The sequence below is a fragment of the Aythya marila genome (genome assembly GCF_965140915.1).
Source record: "Aythya marila genome assembly, chromosome: 1".
Classification (NCBI taxonomy): domain Eukaryota; kingdom Metazoa; phylum Chordata; class Aves; order Anseriformes; family Anatidae; genus Aythya; species Aythya marila.
Window position 1 is genome coordinate 165,731,621 of NC_139042.1, and position 24,032 is coordinate 165,755,652.

A 24,032-nucleotide genomic window follows, 5' to 3' on the forward strand; every position below is an offset into this window, starting at 1 on the left:
ATTTCTAAAAATGATGCTTTAGACATGTCATTAATAATATATAATTCTGTTTGACACTGAGGTTATACTGCCAGTGTACTTCTGTTTAACAGGCAACGTTTCCTTTCACACAGGTAAATCCTCAAGATGCACATGGATTTAGGGTCCTCCCGGGATTGGGATGGATCTGGTACCCCAGGTCAAGCTCTAGGAATCTGTTTTTTTTTTTTCTTATGATAGAATTCATCATTATGATACCAACAGAGTATAATTTAGCAGGATCTCAGACTATGAGATCCCGCTCTTTCTACACACAGTTTTTCATCCATGTTCTGACTCATTAGATTTTTACTTCCATTATTCTGGCCTGTCAGCAACTATTTAGATACTTTAGATTTGAAAGCTGTATTTCCAGGACCCCTGATTTCAAGCATTCAAAACATGTTAGGTCCCTAAGATTAATGAAGTTATTGTCATGCTCTGAACTTATAAAATAATAATTTGGAATTGTTTTTCCTTGTCTCATGTTTGTTGTGTCTTCTAAATGTGTGTGAGCAGTGTTTTCAAGCTTCTCCCTACCTGCAGGTGGTCTAGAAACTTTTATTCAAAGAAGAAGAATGCCAAAGTTGTCATGTAATCGTTGAACTCTGGGGCTGGGAGATTCAGGGACAAACCAAAGTAATCTGAGATTTGCATTTAAATTACTATATTTATAAATACTTTTTTTTTTTTTTTTTTCCCTCTACTGTTGCACTGTAATAGTTTTGTCTTGTACCTGTTCCATGTTCTAAAATAAATCTTTATTTCTAATTTCCCTTGTTTCTTCCCCAGTGTAAAGCTGCATGTATTTCCCTATCATGAGCAACTGACAATGATTTGATGACAGAACAGAAACGAGAAGACTTAAATTTATGCCTTCCTGCTTTCTCCAGCACTGTTCTTCAGACTTGCTGGAACATCAAGAATCTTCTCTCTTTATTCTTCTCTAAATTTCTCCTGACAAGTCCTCTTTGCCAGGACACAAATGTCAGACTGCTCCTAAACTGAGATCACTGCTTATTGTAGTGATATATAGATGTGTACACTAATCCATGTATGTATAGGCATAGAATCATAGAATCATTTAGGTGGGAAAAGACCTCTAAGATCACTTGGTCCAATCTTTAACCTAGCACTGCCAAGTCCACCATTAAACCATGCCTCCGGTTCTTCAAAAAACCCGTGATTCAACTACCTCCTTATATATACACACACACATATATATATACACACATATATATAGTTGTCATTAGGTGCAGACAGGCAGTTGTCCCTTGCCATACACTCAGACAGGAAATAATTAATTTATTATTTTTATATGATTATTATTGTTGTTATATTTATTTTATTCTGGCTAAGCTATGAAGATCTTAGGCCATGCCTGACATTGGAATGTATAGCATAACTCTGCTATGGAAATATAATTAATAGTTATGGCTGACTTTAGGCAGATTTTTGGTATTTGCCTCTCTTTATCAATCCACTTTTAAAATCAGAAAGCATTCTATTAGCAGCATTTTACTGCTTTTTTATGAACTTTGAAAAAAAACACAACAAAACACCTGCCCTCTCTTTCTCATGTCAGTGTCACCTATACTCAAGAAACCAGTAGAAGAAGCTGTGAAGTGAACAGTCTGAATTTATTTTCTGCAAATGACCAAACCATGAGGTTGATAAAAATTAAGATTCAGAAATACTTCATGCACAAAATTTTTAATTTTCTAATGAATTATAGACAAAAGTCAGCAATATCTCCAACCTGAATCTTGATGAAAAATAATAATGAAATATTAAGAAATAAACTTCATTGCCATTTAAAGAGATGGTCAATCAAGAAAGGCAGAAAAGCAGAGACTACTAGGAAATAAAATAGAGGTGTGTCTAGAATGACTACTGAAGGCTGTAACTTTAATTAAAATGGCTAAACTTATAAATCAAGAATTATTTTATTTACTGATTTACCCAAATATATCTACAAGTCAGTATGTCAGCTTCTTAAGCTGTTATTTAGAATTAACCCAGACCTGAGTCTTAGAGTTATTTCTATATTTTTATTACAGTTTTTTTTCTAGCCTCCAGTCCCATTTCATTTTGAGAGCTATTCAGAAAGCTAGGGAGAGGTAAACAAACCTTTCTCTGCACAGCTGCAAACAGATTGTGAAACAAGCCTGAACAGGACATCATTTTTTAGCCTGAATCATCACATAGCTTTGAGCTCCTGGTTTGGAACACTATCAGTCACTTGTGCACAATAAATCAAATTTAGGGGCTTTGAGGGCAAATGGAGCTGTGAACCAGCCAAATATTTTAGAATAAGGTTGGTATAGAAATGTAACTTTTTCAATTACAATGTAGGACAGCAACGAACATTAGTAACTTCCTATTAAAGAGGTAATGATAGTATCCAGCATTGAAAGCAGTCAGATATTGCCGCTATTCAGGATTATACCAGAAGCATTGACAGAGTATACTTATTCAGTCAGATGTGTGGTGGGATTTTACTGGTGGAGTTTTTGCTCTTTTATTTACCTTGCCAGCAGAACAAGGTCTTCTGTTCATAAAAGAATGTATTTTTAGGAAACACATTAAATTCACTTTGATTTTACAAACATGCTCATTAAGTAAAATAAAGATAAAACTTAACATTAATAAGCATTGTATGGTTACTATTGGTATCTTGACATTTAAAGCCTCCACTGAAAAGCTGTTGTTGTCTTGCATTCATTTAGTCTTGCAAAACCTAGAAATTGTTTTTTGTAAGTATATGGCAGGTATTTTCCCACCCGGTAGAGAACGGCCCAGATGGAAAAGCAGAGAGGGAGAGGAAGGAAATGATCAATATAGCTTATAAAGACTTTTAATGCAGTTTTGTTTTCAGAAGTGTAAAGTACCATTTTGTCTCTTTGTTTTACCTCCTTTTTGTAGGAGCTGAGATGGTACCTTTTTTTCTCCTTCTGGTCAACAGCTTAAAAATCCTGCTGATTAAAGATAAACTAGGATAGAAAATATAAGAATCAATTAAGATAGAGTGACTTTTATACACAGTGCAGTTGAAAAACAACTGTACTGTGATTATGCAAATCAGCCACTCTCAACCAAAATGCAAGGATTTACATAACGGAGAACAAAATTCTTCACAGTTATGCCTCAGTAACCTTACAGGATTCTTGCACTTTAATTGTATGACTCATTGTAATAAAATGATTCCACTCGCTCACTCGCATTATTCAGAGTGAAATATATGGTAGGAAATCACCATTTTGTATGATTTGTGTGTTTTTGGAAGACTACAATCTCCTGCCACAAAATGTGGAGTATGTTCTTTAAAGAGATACAAATCAACAAAAAGCTTGTATCAATCAAAATTTCAACTGGGTTTACATGTTGCATCACTGCTTTTGTAATAAATGTATACTAATACAAATTGTCCCTCTGTTCTTCTTGGAACTTTTATTTACTCTTTTTTTTTTTTTTTTAAATGCATTTGCATTTGATAAATGTAAGACTTCTCTGGTGAACGTATTACAGGAGGAAACATCTGTGTCATTTAAATTGCACAGACCCTATCCTGGAGTTTTGTGGAGTGAAATCTTATTGGCGATCCTCATATTTTTAGTTAGTTAAGTATATCTAGCCTATTTAAATTGTGACTTTTGTGTGTTCTACAAAACATACTATTTTTAAAATATGTCTGTTCTGATATAAGGCATATGAATGGAACAACTATTTATTCAGCTGGGTATACTTTGCTGTACCTTTACCTTTGTCATCACCATTATTTGATTTTTTTTTTTTTTTTGGGGGGGGGGGTATGACTTGATGTTACAGAATTTTGATGTAAAGACAGAAAGAGGAGAATATTTATAAATTAGCCCCTACTATGGCTGGGCTTTTTATCACTTTAAGTTGATTGCAGGTGAGCTTTTTCACAATATGGCAATATTATTTCTTATTATACTTCCATTAAATCATGATGGCTTATTTTCCATTTGCAGTCTTCTTAGGCAGAAGCAATTAAAACATTTAATTATTTCTCTCTTGTACACAGACAATAAAGCACTGGCAAGAAAAATACTCTCCCAGTAACCAGCAAACTTTCAAAGCCTTCCTTGTCACATGGTGATATGTCTGTCCTAGCCGAAACTTGGACAGGATGAAGAGACCTTTGGAAGTTTTAATGTGAAAATACATGAGATAAAAAATATGTTGGTCCATGCTAGTCTCCTGCCAGCAAAGATCTGAGAATTTGTTGACCACGTCATTTCTCTGCTATGTCTAAGATTCAGGGTCAGGTTGTCCAGTCTGAATCTACCAGAGAACATACTAGTCCACAGGCCACATGCCACAACAGTTTTTAGGCTCAAGTATCTGTGCTATCCCAAAGAGACTTCTACACCATTTTTCTCCTTTTTTTTTTCTTTTTCTCTCTCACATGACAAGAAATTCCTAGAAAGACCCTGTCAAAATGATTTTGTTGGAACAAATTTACTTTCTGCTATGTTGTAAGAGAGATTCACAAATACATAAATAAATAAATTGTAACCAGCTGTACTAGTAAAGGTTTGTAAATTTTTCTTCCCAAAATGAAATCCTGAACTTCGTTAGGGGCTAACAACACCTTACTGACAACTGCTTACTGACAAAAAACAAACAAATAGTAAGGAATTGCTTTCATCTTCTGACAGGGAAATGAGGCCGGCGTGGCCTGGTCTGGCCTGGCCTTACCTCATGATGTTTTGGAGACAGTCTACTTAAACTTATTTTGTGGTCTATTTGTGTTAGTTTATAAAGGACAGCTGTTTATTGGCAAGAAGCACATTTAGACCTGCCAACTAAAGTCCATTCATGTAGGATTTGTTGTTCTCAAAGGAGAAGCAAAAGTTACTTGGATACAAAATGTGCCAACATTTCGGTAGCACTATTTCTTATTTAAATATTAAAAAAACAACACACCCAAGCTCTTTGCCCCTTTGCAGTACAATGTACATTTAACTTTCTTCTTGAAACATCAAAATTAATATATATATATATGTATAAAGAAGCAGGATGTTATGTTAAAAAGTCCCAGCATTTATTTGATGGAGATGCTGAGAAGATCCAATCATATCTCCAACCTCTAGAAGGTAAACATGGGACTGGCATGGCATTTGTGATCACCCAGGTTCAGTTTTCTACTACAGAATTCCTGCATGATCTTAGATAAGGGCTGGGATGTCTAAAATGAAGGCAACAATATACACTTCATACAGTCATAATTTAAGATGAACTTTGTAAAGGTAGTGTAAGTTTTTAAAAAAGTTTTAAAACATAGCGCAGACAGCCTTGACCATATTTGTTCCCATAAAGTAGCTACATGTTCTAAACAAAAAATATATCAAGATTTTTTTTTTTTTTTTTTGTCTTTGAAGAATTAAAAGTAGCTTTTATCTTAAAACTGGAAGGAAAGACATTAGTGCAAATAAATGTTTGTTGGGTAACGGCAGATGCATTATTATTACTGAATGGAAAAAATTGAGGCATAAAACACAAGACGTAATAAGAAGACACACTGATAGTCCTAATTTTTAAAGATTTTGTTCTTGCCTTTCAAGACAGGGATCTGATGGAAACTTTAAGAGACTATTCTGCCAAGCAAAAAGGAGACTATTACAGGTAGAAGGAGAAGCTAAAACAAATAATAAAGATGAAAATGGATCAAGCAGGTCAACAATCAAACTAGTCAAAAAAGGCAGTGTTTTAGATTAATTCTTTGAGCCAGGGCAGGATTACCAAGACTTTCCACAATTCTCTAAAGAAGCAGATTCCTATTTTGTTTAATGTGACATTCAAAGAACTTCTCTAAGTTAGGAAAAAGGATCTGTAAGATGTTCTGTTCTTACTCGCAGCATAAGACATCTTGTTTTATAATTACTAAAATGTATTTCATCATAAATAGAGTTGTCCTATGGCCTAGTATATTTTCTCTTACAAGCAATTTCATCATATAAAGGTACTTTTTTCTTTCTTTTTATGAAAACAGGAGTAGTTTTATTTGGAAAGTAGTTTTATTTGGATTCCAATTGTCCTTAGGGTTGTTTTAAAAAAGTATGCAGCAGTGCATTCAAAGTTCCTATGTATGTATTTTCCTAGATTTATCAACTGTAGTTGCTAACACAGTGGAAACAATCCACAATTTTGCTATTCTGAAACCAAAAGCTTAAAAATAAAGTAATATCTACAAAAAAAAAAAAAAAAAAAAAGTCATCCACTTCATTGATATAGCATGATGAGCTATAAATTAAAAGAGAAAATATTTTGAATGTACACCATTTTTCCCTCAATATCTTGTCTTTTATTTTTCCCTCTTTTTTTTTTTTTTTTTTTTTTTTTTTTTTTTTTTTACTTCTGGCAGTTTTGTTTTTCCCATGATATCAGCAGGCAATTTCATTTCAGTATGGTCTCCACTGGACTGTGCAGATTATCAAACTAATGACAGACGGACTTCTTACCACTGTAACACCTCTACTCTTGCAAGTGAGAATTTCAAGTGACAGAGCAAAGCTGTTTGCTATCAATTTTGCAAAAACTGCATCTGCCAGATTGCCAAGATACATTTCAGAGATAAAAACATCAATTAATATTCTGATTTGTTATCTGTCTTTATCAGTCAAACAGGATTTCTTTTAACAAATGATAATGTTCTAAAATGAAAACTATCATATATGTTAAAATAGGTTCTTGAAAATATTTTATATTTAGTTATTCTTTTGAAGTAAAATCATTACAGATTGAATGTCTCTATAGTGCCTGCTATTGAAATACACGGTGTCCACATTCATTTCTACAAAATGCCAAAATTATCTGCTTGTATCTTTAGGTGTTTTTTAAATTTTTAATAACAACAACAACAAAAAAAAATAACAAAAAAGAGGATTTTTTCTTTCTTATATAAAATGACACTGAAAATACTGAATTAGTTGAGTGTTTAATGCCAGTCTATGCATATGAAAATATACCAAACAGGTTCAAGCAGACAGCAAAAAGCTTTGTGTACAAACTGATGCCACAACTTTGAATCAACACTTTCTAACAAAGGCCAAAATAACGCTACTAACAGAAATATACACTGGTACTTTAAAAGTATCCTGCATAGGTCCAAGAACTCATGCAAACATAGTTTGATGACAGATCTAACAAAATTACTGAGAGGGAAAAGAATGCCTACTTTCATACATTAATGATGTATTAGAGATATTTCCTCGTTAAAAAGTCATTATTCTTCTGTTTCTACATTTCCCAGTCCCCAAAGATACACAGTTACTTTATTTCTCAATATTTATGGTTTGAAGCCAAATTCTGCTTTAAGGTACTGTGGCCACACTGTTTATAATACACATGAAAAACCAGAAGCATTACTGTTAGAAGATACTTCAATCCCGTGGCCACTGTGAAGTCCATCTCTGAAGTCTCAGCAATAATTTGTTGGAAAAGTTACAATGACATATCAAGAATAGGCTCAAATCACATATGAGTTTGTTCTTATCTTTTCTACTACAATTAATTCTGAGGAGCTTATCTTCTGATTTTTCTAGTTTGAAAACATTTAGTCTGCACTCTAAATAGATGACAAAGATGAAAATTTCAAGTTAAATCTAATCTGCCAGCAAAAGCATTTAATCAATCAAGTTTTACTTACACGGAATTTTGTTCAGTTCATTCATGAACTTCTCTTTTAATTTAGAAAATGCATCTTCTTTTCCTCCCCCTCCTCCGGGACTGGCTGGTTCAGTGACATTACTTGGTGGAGCTGCTGCTACTGTGGTAGCGGGCGGTGCTGCCAGGGCCTCATGATGACTTTCACTCACCATTTTAACCCCTGTGGAAGCTGCTGTTGGGAAAAAAAATGAAAAATAATATTTACATCATGAAAGTGGATCTCATGTCAATAAACGACTAAATAGGCAGAATATCACTTGGTGCTCATGCTTACTGGGTAAGTATGACTGCATCAGCATACTGCTTCGTGTTCTTCATACAATATTTATTAGACCAGAAAGAAATCTTTTGCAGGGTTAATTTCAGACAGAATCATTTTAGTGCTTAGAGTTCTTTTCCAATAATGTTGATTCTTGAACTGCTGAAATTGCAACCTCAAAATTCCTGTAAAACTCTCATGCAGATTTACCTTTTGCTCTTCAATTTTGAAAGTATAAGTACAGGGGGTAATAAGTGCTCCCTATGTGCAAATTTCACAGTGTATTTACAGAATTATTTATCCAGGAGAGTTACAGAAGTGCAGATAATAGCCAAAGTTTCTACATAAAATAAATGAGGTGATAAGAATATAATAAAAACACTTCAAGCTTTCTTGCCAAAGTAATAACCTATTGTTTTATACTTAAGCAAGTTGTATATTAAAAAGAAATTGATTTGCATCCATTTTTATCTTCATTTATTGAAGGCAATTTTCCTTCCAGTTATTTTGTGTGACATTTGCTACTGACAATATTCTGTTAAATTATTCACATGTCTCATTGGTGTATTCATGAAGCCACGACATCTGTAGCAGCCATATTGAAGAATCTGAAAGACTGTCACAAACATAATCCTACATTGGCATATTTTTCATTTAATGTTTAATGGGCATTCTGTAAAACCTCTGCTTGAGCTTATGGTACAAAGCGAAGAATCTGGGGCCCGTGGGGTGAAGGTGAGATGAGACGTACAATGCAATTTCAGTATCACCAGAAGGTTGGCTGAAATGTTTACATTGATTCTGAACACAATGTTCTGATTTTCTCCTGCATCCTAAATATCACTAATCTGAATAATCACACTCTGTTTTCCTTCAGAAAACCAAAGGGAGAAAGGGCTTGAAAGATAACAAACATTCATTATTGCTCTGAGCATACAATTGCTCTCAGTCCCAAAAGAAACTTGGCCTTTGACCTTGTGCTGAGAATTTTAAACATCAGATGAAAAAAGGCAACACATCAAAATTAAAGGACCATGAGCATCTGACTGCATGCAATCTGACTGCAGCAATGGATGTTGCTGAAAAGTACTCAAATCACTAAATCCAAATGAGGATTGGCTTTTTGTCCTTCAACTTTTCTTTTGTAAGCCCACAGTAAGGAAGATCTCCTACCACATGCCTCACTGCAGGAAGAACAAACCTTTGGAAATCACCCTGACCATTCCCATCATTAAGCAGGGGTTTGTGTTTAAGTGTATTCTGGAACAGAAGTCATCCTTTAATACCGTCATTTAATGAAAAAGATTTTAACTAAATAGGGGATTGGCCTTATTCTGAAGAAGCAATGTGATGGATATTTTGCAGCCATTTTATCGACGCAGCACTGAATGAAGCAGTATTCCCTGCCCGCCCATTGCTCCTGCTTTTGCCCTCACAGTCTCTAGCCTAATATAAAATCGTGTTGACGTTGACATAGAATATGTGTGTAATGTAGCTACATAAATATTTCATATGCAAGCAGTCTTATCTATTTGCCTGTAACAACACAGGAGCATTTCACTACCTAAAGCAGACCAAAGCTGTTGGAAACATTCCAGTTAATAGCCATGAACTTTGGCTCAAGTCTGATGTCTGCAAAGATTTCCCCACTTGCCTCCCACAATAACAATCGGGAAAAACATGTAGTGCATAATTTGTGTAGTATGGAATAATGTGCCAGCTCTCTCAGACTGGGAGACTTTTTCTATATGCTCTGATGAATGCCAAATACTATGAAGCAAAACATGCAGAGCCATCAGCTGTAAACATCAATGTTGTTTTATATTATAGCATTTTGTCAATGAATGTCAGTTAAATCAGAAGAAAAGTTGTATGATATATCATAATTAAATCAAAATTAAATTGCTTAATTATAATATATTGCTTAATTATTTCAGGCCTGGCAGTTGACTATTTTATTTTGTAATGGAAGACACAATTTGCAGTGATGACTTTCAGCTAATTAAAAATTAAGGCAAATGTAATTTATTTGCTTCCAGTTTTGGAGCTATATTTTGAAAATATATTAGGAGAAAAAATTTTTTTAGTGTTACACTTTCCTTTATCCAAAACAAGGAAAAATAACAAAATAGAGTATTTCTCTAATCTCCAGGAACAAGCCTCAGTAGAGTCCTAGTGCAGTTAGAGGTCACTACATCTAATGAGGCATGCACAAATGCTTTGAGACTTGCTACAGAGCCTTCGACCTTTACACGCCAATGACACTGTCCTGATATTTTAAATAGGTGTGAAGGGGCTGAAAAAGCATCTTGTCTCAGAAGAAGCTGTCTGCAGTAAAGAATTTTCTGAAGAGCACATGCCCACTCCCTTAAAGAGATAACATCTGATGGCTTCTATTATTGTAACACTGCAGCAGCTTCCCACAATAATGGTATAAACACTGCCATATTATTAGAGACCGCAGAGTACTGGATAATTAGATTTAAATTGGCCTTTTACAAAAAAAGGGGTTACTTTAATGCTGCAGTGCATTGCTAAAGGTAAAGATCTACAAAAGACTAGCAGATTACCTGCCATTTTTGAAATGGCAGTTGAAAGCAAAAATTTTTTATAGGTTAAAAAATTAAATGTCATAGAATTCAATTATGATTTCCAGTGCAGTGCTCACTACAATGGTGATACTGCTAGGCATGAAATGCTGTATGTTGCATGTGCAACATGCAGTCATAACTAGGAGTACATTTGTAGTCATAAATAAAATTGTTATTTCGTTTACATGCTTCTATAAGGACTATATTGCTTGAGCATGCTTATTCTTTGTCATACACTGTCCATTCTGACTAAAATCCTTACTAAACAGATGTAAGACAAACAAATAAACAAACAAACAAAAACCCTGAAAAAACAACAACATGGAATGCTTGGAAGTAATGCTTGTCGTTTATATCCAGAAGTAGGAAGTGTTGACTGAAAATGCAGAGATGATGATTTGAACCCTTGAGGATGGTGGGGATTTAGAACCTTACTATTCCCTATGCAAGAAAAAAATTGACAAAAACAAGTATCAGCTCAAACATCTACAAAATTTCTACATAATTTCCTCTGAAAAGGAAGAATCTGAATAATATACAAATGCACCCCAGAGATTCACAAGAAGGAATATATTTCCTCACGGAGGTACAAAGTATTGGCTGACTGCTTGTGTATGGATACTGGTGGTGAGAGTCCTGTTGGAACACACCTCTGAGAGCGCAGTAAAGAAGAAGAGTCAGACTTTAGACATGGCTGATTATAGAGCATGGAGTAGCCTCTGAAAAAATGTGTTCCAGGGGCAACAGCCTCTCTTTGCAAACATTCAAGCATATCTAGAGTGAGAGGTGGGCTAATCCCATTAAATACATTTTAACTTATTTTAAATTATTCTTGAAAAATAAACTGAATAATGTGACAGCATTAGTGAGAGAAATGTGGAATGTTCACAGTGATTCCTATGAAAAGAGGATCATCAGGATTTGGAATGAGGACAGCACTCAGATCAGTGTATCATGTTCTGGCAATGGGGAGATTCATGCTAGAATAGAAAGAAAGAAAAAAGGAAGGGAAGGGAAGGGAAGGGAAGGGAAGGGAAGGGAAGGGAAGGGAAGGGAAGGGAAGGGAAGGGAAGGGAAGGGAAGGGAAGGGAAGGGAAGGGAAGGGAAGGGAAGGGAAGGGAAGGGAAGGGAAGGGAAGGGAAGGGAAGGGAAGGGAAGGGAAGGGAAGGGAAGGGAAGGGAAGAAGGAAGGAAGGGAGGGAGGGAGGGAGGGAAGGAGGGAGGAAGGGAAGGAGGGAAGGAGGGAAGGAGGGAGGAAGGGAAGGAGGGAAGGAGGGAAGGAGGGAGGGAGGAAGGGAGCTCAAATAACGTCACAGAGATTTTGCATGGGTTCTATTTGGTTAAGTTACAGCAGGTATACCATAGCATCTGCTGAAGGATTTAGTGAATACTTAATCCCAAGCACAGAAAATTGGTGTATTCCTTCTGCATGGATTTCAGTCAATACAATTTTGCTAACTTCTTCCCTTACCTGCTGAATACAAACTGGGTGGAGTGAGATGGTGAACAGATCAGACATGCCATGCTGACCAAATCATTCTCCCACAATTAGAGATTAGTTGGAGAGTGTCATTTTACATTGCTACTTCTCAGATTTTTCTGCCATACTAAATATTTAAATGCGGTTATTGAACATGTAAAAATATAGTGTTACTCTGAGGAACTTTATAAGTTTTCAGAAATAATTGTCACCATTTGTTCAATGGTTATTGCTGTAACTGTGACAGAGCTGGTCACTGAACCCCAATAAACATGCCAAGTTGTAAATTGGCATCTAGATTGCTAAATAGTATTTCCTGTACAGCTTTATCTTTTCAGCATCCCAAACATGTTCAGCTCAGCAGTTATATTCAGCTTGGGATGTAATCACAACACTTATCCAAGAAAGAAAAAAATCACACATAAACATCACTTCTGTTTCTCTGGCATTTCTGTTTACAGTTACCATGCACTGAGAGAGAAAAAACTATCAGCTTTCAGTGCTGCTTTGTCCAGGGTACAGTCAGTGTTACCAGAGAGAGGTTTGACACCACACTGAAAATTTACCTTATTCCATTAGACTGTTTTTAATGAAATTAATTCATCACTAAGAAGATGGGAACATTACCAGAATGTCTAAAGCTATCTACAATAAACGATCTCTTCCTAGATTGAAGTATTCTGGGATGTTAATAATACATTTTATACTCATTCATCTTCCTATTAATGAAATATGCTATCTTTCTAGCTTCAGTAATGGACATTTATTTTAAAAGACAAGCTCAAAAAAGAGACTTTCTTGGCTTTTTGTAAAGATGGGTCTGTAACTACATTTTCAGAAGAATGGAAGGTCACAGTAAAGATGTCATATCAAAACAGCCTTTTCACCACTACCACAGAGGCTTACAATGCAATCCATATTTAATACTGCTTTAGTGAAGATACACAAAGGGCCAACATTTCATGGGAAGAAAAGGTTTGATGAAGAATTTGGGTGGGAGAATTCAGATGTCCTATCTGTGCTGCTACAGATGCACAATAAATGCCCCAGCAAACCCTCAAAGACTCACTTTTCTGCACCTCTTTTAGTGGAGAACAAATATTTCTCCTGCTGTCATATGGAAAACATCGATTCAGCTGAAACTTTCTAGACCCCGATTTTACATTAGATCTTTAAAACGGTGTTTACAGCTACGCATCAACACATTTTTTGGCTTAGGTGAACAATCAAGATAAGGCACCTAAATCTGTCCCTAGAAGTCCATGGCTACTTTATTGCTTCATTTTAGAAATGTCTGTGCCAGTAGTGTCCTGTCAAAGGAGCATCACTGATTCTGCAGTAGATGGCAGAACATCATGTTGTGATATAGGAATGGTTAGTTAGATGTGATGAAGACCTCACATATGTAGAAGGGAGAGACCTCTGTCCAAGTTTTAAGCAAGTGTGGGGGTGGCAAAGGAGTCATGTACCAAATCAGACAAAAGTGTTGCAACTCCGAGGTAGCAGACAGTAGGAGAGCTTGGCAGAAATAATTTTTGACAGCTAGTCAAAACTGTTAGTTCTGGGAACCAACTAGGAGACTAAGTTATCTACAGCACAGTCCCAGAACAGGCAACAAATCTTCCCATTATTAGGCATGAGCTCAGTATCAGTCTCCAGAATTTGCTTAAAATAGGAAAAAACAATTTAGAAAAACAGCTGAAAGCAAGTAATGCGATGGCTAACTCCAAGCTCATCTTTTTTATTTATTTTTTTTCTTTTCTATTTGTAGGCTCAAACATGTTTTGCTCCTCTTCTCAGACATCTATTTAGTTATTATTTGAGGTGCTTCTGGCAGTGTAACTGTATGGAAAGTTTGTGTATTTAGATATGAATGTCATCCTTAGACCTCCTCTAGTATTGAGGCAAAGCATGCATGTGAAGCATTTGAAAAGTCAGGAGAAAATGAAATCTTGTAAGATTTTCAACCTCATATTGATACTGAAAGCCTGTTATCTAAGTATGGGTTATATCCATATCTCTGTGTACTTTTCTTAACCCGCTTAACTTTTAAAATTAATTTTATGTTTAATAAACATAAAATATATGTAGAATAAGCTCAGAATAGTTCACGGTTTTCTGTAATGATAAAATAAATACATTTTATTTAATTGAAATGATAAGAAAGTATGATTTCACCTCTAAGCATGTTTCAAAGCCAATGTCACTGAAAATGATCTGCCCAGTGTACGGCAAGCCATCTGATTTTTTTTATAGCCATCTGATTTATTTTGGTGAAAATTGGAGTAAGACAAATTCCTCAGTACATGGTAAAATATGTATGTTTCTCTTTTAGTTTCCTGATCACCCTTACCAAATAAGGTGGAGCTATTCAACAAACAGGGCTCTGAAATATCTCATGTTGCAGAGTCTCTGTAAGGGAAACCTTGGCTTCTCTTTTCAGAAAGAACCTGTCTGCTGATACATGAACTATGAACAGCTAGTCTCTGTATGCAGTGATCTGCATACCAAACTATGCAAAATGATATTTTCAGACACCCCTTAAGTAGTTGATAAGCCTGCTGTTAATTTAAGTGAGAACAGTGAAGCTAACACTATTTTTTTTTTCCAGCTAAAAGCCATAATTTTTTGACTGCACTTCAAACTTTCCTCAGTGCAAGAGCCAGAAGAGCCAGAATAGCTCACAGAGAAACATAAAAGTCAAGAGGAAGGAGTAATGTGGCAAGTCAAGAGTAGCGAGCCCTGTGCACAGATTCACTATATAAATGCGTATTTCCCTGACTGCGTTCTGAAACTATTACTTTCCCCTAAGTATACAATATTTCTTAGTGGAGCATTTCTTTTGATTTTTCGAGGTAATGGGGCTGGAGACAGGCCTGTCTCTCTGTATGTTGACATTGTTGTCATGTTTCAGCAGCAGCGAGGTTACCAAAGCTGTCAAAGCATCAGAATATGTTTAATTTAACCCCTTTGCCTTCCTCTATTGCTGCAATGCTGTTCCAAAATGACTGAGGTCCTTGATACTAGCTAGAGTTATGAATAGGAATGAGGGAAAGAAACTACAGCAATTTCCTCCCACATGATCATTCTGTCATCTTTCACACTTGCATCTTGTTTCCTGAAGCTGTAATCTGCATTTCTACTCCCCAGGTATTTACTTTCAGACTTCCTTTATACAGCAGTGTAAGACAAAAGAATTCATATAAAAATTAGTGTTCAACTGCATTTAAGCATGAAATTCTAATACAGTCCACAGAGAATTCTTGCTGTTCCAGAATCATTTTAGAGTAATCTCACAAATAATGAAGCCCTTTATATCAATAAAATCCTTGTTATGTACATTGCATAAAATCAATTTATATTCACATATTTGGCTACTGTCCAATCAATGTCTCCAATAAAGCCTATAAACTAGGAAAGTGCCACAGAGACTAGCTATGATGTCAAAAAGTCATAAGGAACAAAACAACAGAAATTGTAAAATAATACAGGGAAAAACACTATTAATATTCCTGTTTTGGTATCTTTGAATTTTTCTTCTGTTGAGATTTCCTATATGTCCCAATTTTTGCAGTCAGTAACCGTGGGATTAGTGAAATTAATTAGGAACAAGCAGGATGGTACATGCACTAAAGAAGCAAATACAGGGGGGACCTGAGATGTACAATTCACTGCTACCTCACAGATTAGTTAAATCCTGGACTTAGGCTGTGAAATAATTGGCAACTCTGAATGTGATTCTACTCTGAAAAGTTACTATACAAAAATGGCACCTTCCTTCTGAAAAAAGATCTGCTTCCTATGTATATTCAGTCATATATGCTGAATTTAATGAGTATCACATTTCAACATTTCAGCTTCAATACTGTTTTTTTTTTTCTTTTTTTTTTTTTTTTCTGTTATATCTCCAGTATAAAAAGCTAAGAGAATATGAGCAAGATTTTATTCTTTCTGTGCATCATGAATGCTATTATTAACTAAATTTCAAAGATCAGTTGATTACATCTCTGAGAACCTACTGCAGCTTAAGCAGTTATACCCAAAGGCATACTTGTAGGCAAGCACATAAAATTTGGGTTGTGTTACTGGTGGTAGGTGGGAGAAGGGAAGAGCTCAGCTAGTTTTTGAGATCTTATGATAAAATTACATAGCTGGCATTTAGAAAAATGTAAACAGTTGGTATTTGGCATTAAAGCTCTAAGATGTGTCACCTAAGTGTACTAATGGGAAAAATGCTCACATGTGACTGAATTATGTAGATCAAATTTTGCAAATTCTGTGTGACAAAGGATTCAGATTTTTCAGATACAAGCAATCTAGTATTAAAAACCTCAATAGTTCACCACACGTATATCAACCAGGTAATGCAAAGTACTTGTGCTTGTACAAATATACCTGTGTGTATATATACATCATGGGTACATACTTATCATGTATGCACAAATGACATACTACAATGCTTGCTATGAGGTGACTAAGAAAGTATTATGACTTGACTGTCAGCAAAGCAAACAATGTGAGTCTGAGTCCAAGAATTTTATAATAAACAGTTTTGCAGTTTTATAAACAGATAGCAGCTTTGTAGGGAAATACATACTTTTTACAAACTTTTCAAAAAGATTTTCAGAGATTTCTTCAGCCACATGACCGCAGCACTGAAATGAGGAACAACCTGGCAAAACTATGAAAGTAAGCTGACTGGCTGTGACAGGTTCTGCTAACTGCAGCTATGTGGAAGTCACTTTTTCAAGAATATCACCAATCCAGGAAAGAAGAGTACAGGGGTGCAGGAAGCATCTGCATTCAGATTTTTTTAAAGTTGAAATGAAATGAAATGAAATGAAATGAAATGAAATAAAATAAAATAAAATAAAATAAAATAAAATAAAATAAAATAAAATAAAATAAAATATTTATGGTTAATTACTGTACTTACTATATGAAGGCAATCTTATCAGCACATAGAAAGAGAAATAGTGGAAATTGGAACTAATTGTCCCATAATGACTGATATTTTTTCCTGCTGTTGAGAACGATATGCCGTCATCCAATAGCTTTCTGCACACAGCAGGAGGGAAAATTATCAATCAATTATGAGACAATTAATTCCTAACTTGTAACATTTTTCTACTGAAAAGAAAAAATAGATCCTAATTTAAGATTAAAAATTATGCATTCCCTATGGTGTTTTGTAAAGCCATCTCTTTAAAATATTTCCTTATAAATATCTAAAATTATTTTCACAATTTATAGACCTACACTGAAGCACTTCATAAAATATTAGGGTAAGCACTACTTTAAGAAGAAAAAAGAAGAGCTTTTTTTTGAAAAAAAAGCTCTTTGGGTGCTTGCCAGGACACACACCTCACATGGAAGAAAGTGGTAGAGATGGTTCAGAAGAGCTTTATTTATGAGTCACTCCTGATTTTAGCATACCCTGCTGATTAGGCAACTACTTGCTCAACGTTCTGGCTGCTGAGCATCCTGTTTTGAGGTACTCATGTCTTTAAAACCATACAGGAAGCTTGACCTAAAGCTATGATACAGTCCAAGGTTGTAGAGAGTAAAGATATTTATATAAACATCATAAAGGGTCCTCTGATCAAATCTACAACCTGTATTTCCTCTGCTTGCATATACAAGATGACCAAAGCAGTCTGGAGTCTCCAGATGATGGTATGACCCTCTCTGGGTCATGAATATCACCCATTTCCATCTGGAAGTTCAGCACATCTTTGAAAGAAATTCTTCAGTCATCTGCATCTTCCGAGCTCTCAGTTGGATTGAGGCCAACTGAGATGCTGGGGCTGAATTCTGAAAACCATCCTCCTGTGTGCCTCATCTATGCTGGCAGGTAAAGTCCCAGAGCATTGTGCCCTTTTAGACTGAGGGATGGATCTACTCTAAATCTGGACAACAGTCTGCAGTAGCATTCTGATGGAGGCAGTGATTGATAGACTACTCTGCCTCATTAGCCACTTACTGCTGCAAGAGGGCAACTAAGGTTAGCACTATTGCCAAAACAACCTGGGGAGATAGAAATCCTACTTAATAGGCATGGCAGATTCATTTCTATTGCTGGCTTTCCCAATTTTGTTCTGTGCTTCTTCCTTCTGCCCAGTACAGTTCTCTTTGTTTTAAACCATTGACTCAGTGCTTGTTGGTGGGAAAATGCTGTTCATCAAAAGCCTGTAAGTAGGGTAATTCAGTTTTTCAAGTTTGTGGATGCAAACTTGAGCAAATTTTACTTACGCTTTCCAGAAATAATCTACTAGTAATTGAACTTGGACTGCATCGAACACTCACTGGTTACTGGATGGTTACAGGAATGCTATTTTTCAACACAGGTACTGCCGCTGTGGTTAGATGTCTAACAGTTAAACACCCTAGTACACATTGTCACATACTTCACTTTCCTGTAGATTTACTTGATTGAGCTGACTGTCCAGTTGGGACATCAGAAAGGCTGCATGTACATTAATGGCCATACATTTAACATTCATACAGAAAAAAAAAACACACAACAGTTTTAAGAGAGCAAAAATGTGAGAGAAACCAAGTTCTACTTTGTATTGACATCTTATTGATATAATAAATAAAAAATCTCTTTTAGATCTTAATTTCTTTGACGATTATCATATTCATAATGTCTAATTGCATGCTTCAATGTGTTAATTCTTTTTGTTTATTTTTTCTTATTTCACCTCTTTTTTCTTTTTTCTTTTTTTTCCTTATTTATTTATTTATTTAATTGCAAAGCTCAGTGTTCAGCTATGGCATTATAACCATTTGTTGGTTATGAGCCTCAACCTGTACACGTCTGTTTAAAATGAAAACAAAAGAACTTGCTGATCATACAGGGATAGGAAAATAATCTGTTGTCACAGAGCACAGAACAAAGTCACACAGTGAGCTCCCACTTTTCTACGTCACCATAGCTGGTGTATGTCTTTGTCAAACTTTTAGCTGAAAATAGTATCAATTTTACTATTATAAGATTGGGGCTCTGCTGAGCAGCACGGCAGAGCAGACGTGCAGTTGGGGAGCTTTGGCACTAAAGGCACACATTCACTGAGCTTGTGTGCTACCCCTGAGTGGCTGGTATGTTTGGCTACCAGGCAGGGTAGCACCATGCTCACGCTCCCTGCTGCTCCATGTGTTCAAGAGAAGGAAGTGGCCAGGACTGACAAGGGGTAATTTTCACTTCATCTCCAGCTTCTGGTAGCTGTACTCTGTGCTCTGCAATCTGTAAATCATAGTGCAGTGCTCTGGAAAGGATGAGGATACTGAGCCAAACCAGAAGCAGGATGTAGGGAGGCCAGCATGGTCTTAAAGACTCTTCCAGCACACGTGTTTCTGCTTTGTTGTACGGGCATTTTGCCTTCATGAAAGCATGTAAACACAGGACTGGAATCCAAAGATAATGCCAGCACTACTTGCAAGAGCTTGGTCCTGTATAATGAATGCAGCACTAATTATTAAAGAAATTCTTGGCTTTCTTTAACAAACTTGCAGCCAAGAGCTTTCCAGAGATTATATCTACATTATAAATAAGGAGCACAAAAGCATTTAACATGATTGATGAAAATGTTTGCTTTCTCTTTAGTGGAGTAATAAATAAGTTAGAATTTCAAAGTTCTCTGAAGAGAAGAGATACTAAAGAGAAAGCACGTGGATGCATTGTTCTGTAACACAGGTATTTGATGAGCTCCAGAAATCGCTTTGGAAGAGAAAAGATGTATTATAGTGTGTGAAAAGAAGAAATCTTCAGGCTGTTATCTAGTTGCTAAGGGCTGGTTCTTGATGAAAACAGAGCAGAATAGAATGGATAGTTTAAGCACTGTGAGGTAAAAGCAGAAAATTGGACTTAGAGCACAAGGGACATTCACAATGGAATGAAAGTGGATGCAATAAAATGTTAAGAATGTGACAAGGAAAAGATTATTCTAAATATGAAGAGACAAAAGTCAAAGTTTTGCCTTCACTTCAACAAAGCCTTTGGAGGAAAATAAAATAAATAAATAAATAAATAAATAAAAGAGGAATTAGCCCTCCTGTAATGTACATTAGCAAAGAAAAGAGAAAGATGAAAAGAAGAATACCACCTCAAGTTCATTTTAGACCAAGCAGCTGCTATTAAACTTTTAATTACAACCTTGTATTTTTTTTTTCTTTCTACAATTGCTAGGAAAAAGAAGAGAGAAAAGCTTGAAACAACATATTTCTGAGCTTCACTCTGTTTGTACTTTTGCTGCCAAAATCTTAAACAGAATAATTTAAAATTGTTTAAACTTAGGCAGAAAAAGATTTTTTCTGTATTCGAAAGAGTGTGTTATCTAGTGCCTTTAACACACACTAGAGCAGCACTTTTTTCTTGTCTTCTGCCCATTACAAAACCAGCAGTTTTAAGTTCACAGAGTACCTACAGACCAAAAGCGAAAGTATTTCCTCAGAAGTCAGGAACAATTGCCTTGCCCTACACCTGTGCAGTCTGATATTCCTTGAATATTTTAAGAAACCTGCAAGTCAATATCCACTGGAAGTCCCTTCCTATTGAAATCTGGGCTAACGTGGCATCTGTGTTTCAGATGTTACCCGCTGTCACTGTAGGAAAGTGCGAAGCAGCATTTATGGCAAACAGTGGCATTTCTTTTTAATCCACAAACAAAAGCAATTCCTGGAATTTTCATCACCTTTCCAACCATTTGAAAGCAGTAATTGTTAGCTCTGTTAAATACCTTCTCTTTCTAAAGTAATACTCTCCAAATGCAAATTGTAGTCACAGCTGCATAGGAAATCTACTGCCAAAATACACCATTGGGAGAGAAGAAAATATAGTGGCAGCTGGCTGTCTCCAAAGAGGGAGAGTGTCATCTCTGTGAACAGTCAGCTCTCACAGAAGAAATGCTAAAGAGCAAAGGACTGCAATACCACTGCAATAGGCACTGGCTGAGAGTGGACACTGCTAACAGGAACAAATTGGAGGCTGTAACTTTAGCAGAAGAAGGAAAGGTCAGGAAGGCTGGCAGAAACACCAGTATGCCTTTGCCTACATGCACAATGAAACTTCAGTCAAAACTGTGTGGTGTAAGAATGACATTTTGGTTAGTTTGGATTCAGCAAATATTCTTTACATCTCCTGCTCAACCATTTATTTGTCTTTGCAAAATTCTGACTAAAGATTGGGGACTGCTTCACTCGTTATTGGTTTATCTCCCATTTCCGTGAGTTTATAACTAGCAGGGGACAGTTTAAGGAATAAAACTAAGGGAGATGGTGATGTAGCCCTTCTGTGAAACTTCACAAATCAAGTTGTGATGGCACAACATTTTAAAGAAATCCACATTGCCTGTGACAAGGGAATAGCTCAACACAGCAGCTTTTCCTCCTGACAGATTGGGCAGATTCAAAGCAGAGACCTACAAGGTGAGAAACTGCAGCTGATGAGAATTGTCTTACAGCATCCAGTCCTGTGGTCAGAGCCTAATCTGGAGGTAAAATATGTCACAGGAACACTGAAATTATAATCTCAAATTTGCCAAAGACACCCTGGAAGCCTTTATATTCCTACTTTTTCATCTACCATAACCATAGTTATATGATTACTACATATTTTACTGGGTCATTTGCAGTGCTTGAATCATGAACTTTTGGATTTACACTGCAGCCGCACTCCAGCTCAATTTGATACTAAGAGCAGTAGTTTCTGAGCCTAGCCCACATGGGAAAAGAACAGCGCACACTTTGCTGGGCTTGTTATGGAACCAGTTGTGAGATGGAAAGAAAATAATGGACACTAGGGTCTTAGGTGTCTGTATTCTGCTTAGCAAGTGTAACTATTGCTTTGCATTTAGAGCAGTGGCTAGAAAGATTACAGGCACATTTATTTGTCTATCTAATTCTTTCTGACAGGCAAAGGTAGTAAAGGGAATGAAGTGTGCTTCTTTCTGTTGAAGCCTACTCACACTTCTTGTGACAAGCCAGCCTGTGACAACATGGGCAACTAATACATGATGTGAAATGAGAATCTGGTCAATAATAAAGCTTGTGAATTATGTGGGAATACACACACTTGCCTAAAACGCATTTAGAGCTGCATTTCTGCCTGAGATCTATGACTGTAGCCTGAGTAGAAGCCACAACATATTGTAATGGGTCTTCAGTTTGGAAAATCTGTGATGCACTGCAGGTGAAGTTAGATAGACACTCTCCTTGTCATCACCAGATTTCCTGGAACAACTTACATAAAAGTTGGTTGCTTTTAACATTTTTTTTTAAAATGGCTGACTATCTTCTGTTTATTTGGTATTTTTAGCTGTGTGCCACCTCTCTTCTTCCCTTTTTGCTCCCTGTTTCCTTATCCTGGTGTGTGACTCATGCTGCTATGCTACCCCAGGAACCACATTTAGTGGTTTCATTAACTACCTTCAGCCTGTCTCTTTAGATCCCTCCTCCAAGCATGTTCTCTGCCCTATTATCTGTTCCTTCCCTCTATCTTACCTCAGTTTCTGTGTAATATTTATGAGAAATGTTTTCAGAAGCAGACAGGGATATCTAGACACTTAGCTAACATTCATACCTTTGAAAAATCTCCTCCTACAGCTTCATAGTTCTCTTGCTATGCAGTAAACCCCCTTTCTACTTTTAGCTCTCCTCCCTTGCATCAACCATCCTTTCCTTCCTCTGTTCTCTGTATCCTTTTTTGCTTACCTAAGTTAGACCACAGCTATGCCAGCACATCTTTGCAGTTCAGTCATGCCAGCGAAACTTCTAAGGTATGCGGTTATCTTAACAGAAACAGCTTTTGTCAGCCTGCATTGCCCAGTTTCAGATGAAAGTGTGACTTCACCGGCAAACATGCCGCTTCTTCAGCATATGTTCTACCTACACATGCAGGAATGGGTCAGCACAGTTACAGAAGACAAGACTTCAGACAGTCCTTGATGCAGAGACCGTCCTTTAGAATCAAAAAAGAGCAACAAAGGACATTCGTTGTGGTGCAAAATAAATACCTGAGAGAATGTATTTACCAGTCTCTCTACTCTGCATCTATCTAATGGGCTAAAGAAATGGTTCGGTTTGCAGAGTTTAACTTCAACCGCTCAACACAAGATGCAAATAGATCTATTCATTTAATATAGCTGGAACGAATAATAATCAATTCTCCTCAGACTTTTTTCATAAGTCACAACTGTTTAGGAGTGATGGAAATTTTAATTTAAAATGGCTGTCTCATTAGAACATGGGACTGTTAAAAGCATTGTGTAAAAAAATTCATTATAATAGCCTAGAAAACAAAAGACTGTTTTTAGCAAACCTGTTCATCTCACTGCACATTGCAGCCTAATGATGCCGTACAAAATTTAATTGGCTATATTGCAAGCCTGCTACTGCCACTTGCAACAGAAGCTGGTACCAAAAAGGTAACAGGAAATTGTATCTCGGGCACTTATCAGGAGCAACTCTTAACTTTTGTTAACAAAAATCTCCATAAACTCTTTAGGGTTTTTATTTTAACAATTTTTTTTTTTTTTTTGATTACATTCTAAGCATACACAACCAAGAACCTCTCTCCCCTGAGACACATTAGAGATTTAAAAAAATGTATTTTGTGTAAACAGAGAGACACTGTATGTACCCTTTAGGAAGTGAATTGTAATGTGACCTAAAGTCTTCTCCCACACACTGAATCCTCTTTCTTGAAACTATATTTTCTACCCCTGGAAAGCTACAGAGCTTCATTTCTTTATGCAGGTGTCAAACTCTGAGTAGTAAAGGGTTAGGAGTGATTTCCCATGTGACAGATTAATCCACAACAAGCTGTTTTAGGGTTTCTTGAAGGTCTATTCAAAACATCCCATTCTAAATATGGCCAGACACTGTGTTGGATGGGTACTCACCTACATTAAACTCGATGGAATACAGGTTTAATCTAGTGTAGTAAATCTCTGTATTTCTGTGTATTCATAAACATAGAACAGCGCTTGGCC

General features: G+C 36.2%; 1 protein-coding gene across 3 annotated transcripts in view; it reads right to left on the minus strand.

The window, feature by feature from the left end:
• SYT1 (synaptotagmin 1) overlaps positions 1-24,032 on the minus strand; it is a 356,515-nt gene that overhangs the window by 121,105 nt on the left and 211,378 nt on the right. For all 3 annotated transcript variants that reach the window (XM_082756418.1, XM_082756416.1, XM_082756417.1), the window contains exon 3: positions 7,694-7,885. In XM_082756418.1, coding sequence (XP_082612544.1) covers positions 7,694-7,865 — 172 coding nt within the window. In that variant the 5' untranslated portion in view covers positions 7,866-7,885. The remainder of the gene's footprint in view (positions 1-7,693; positions 7,886-24,032) is intronic.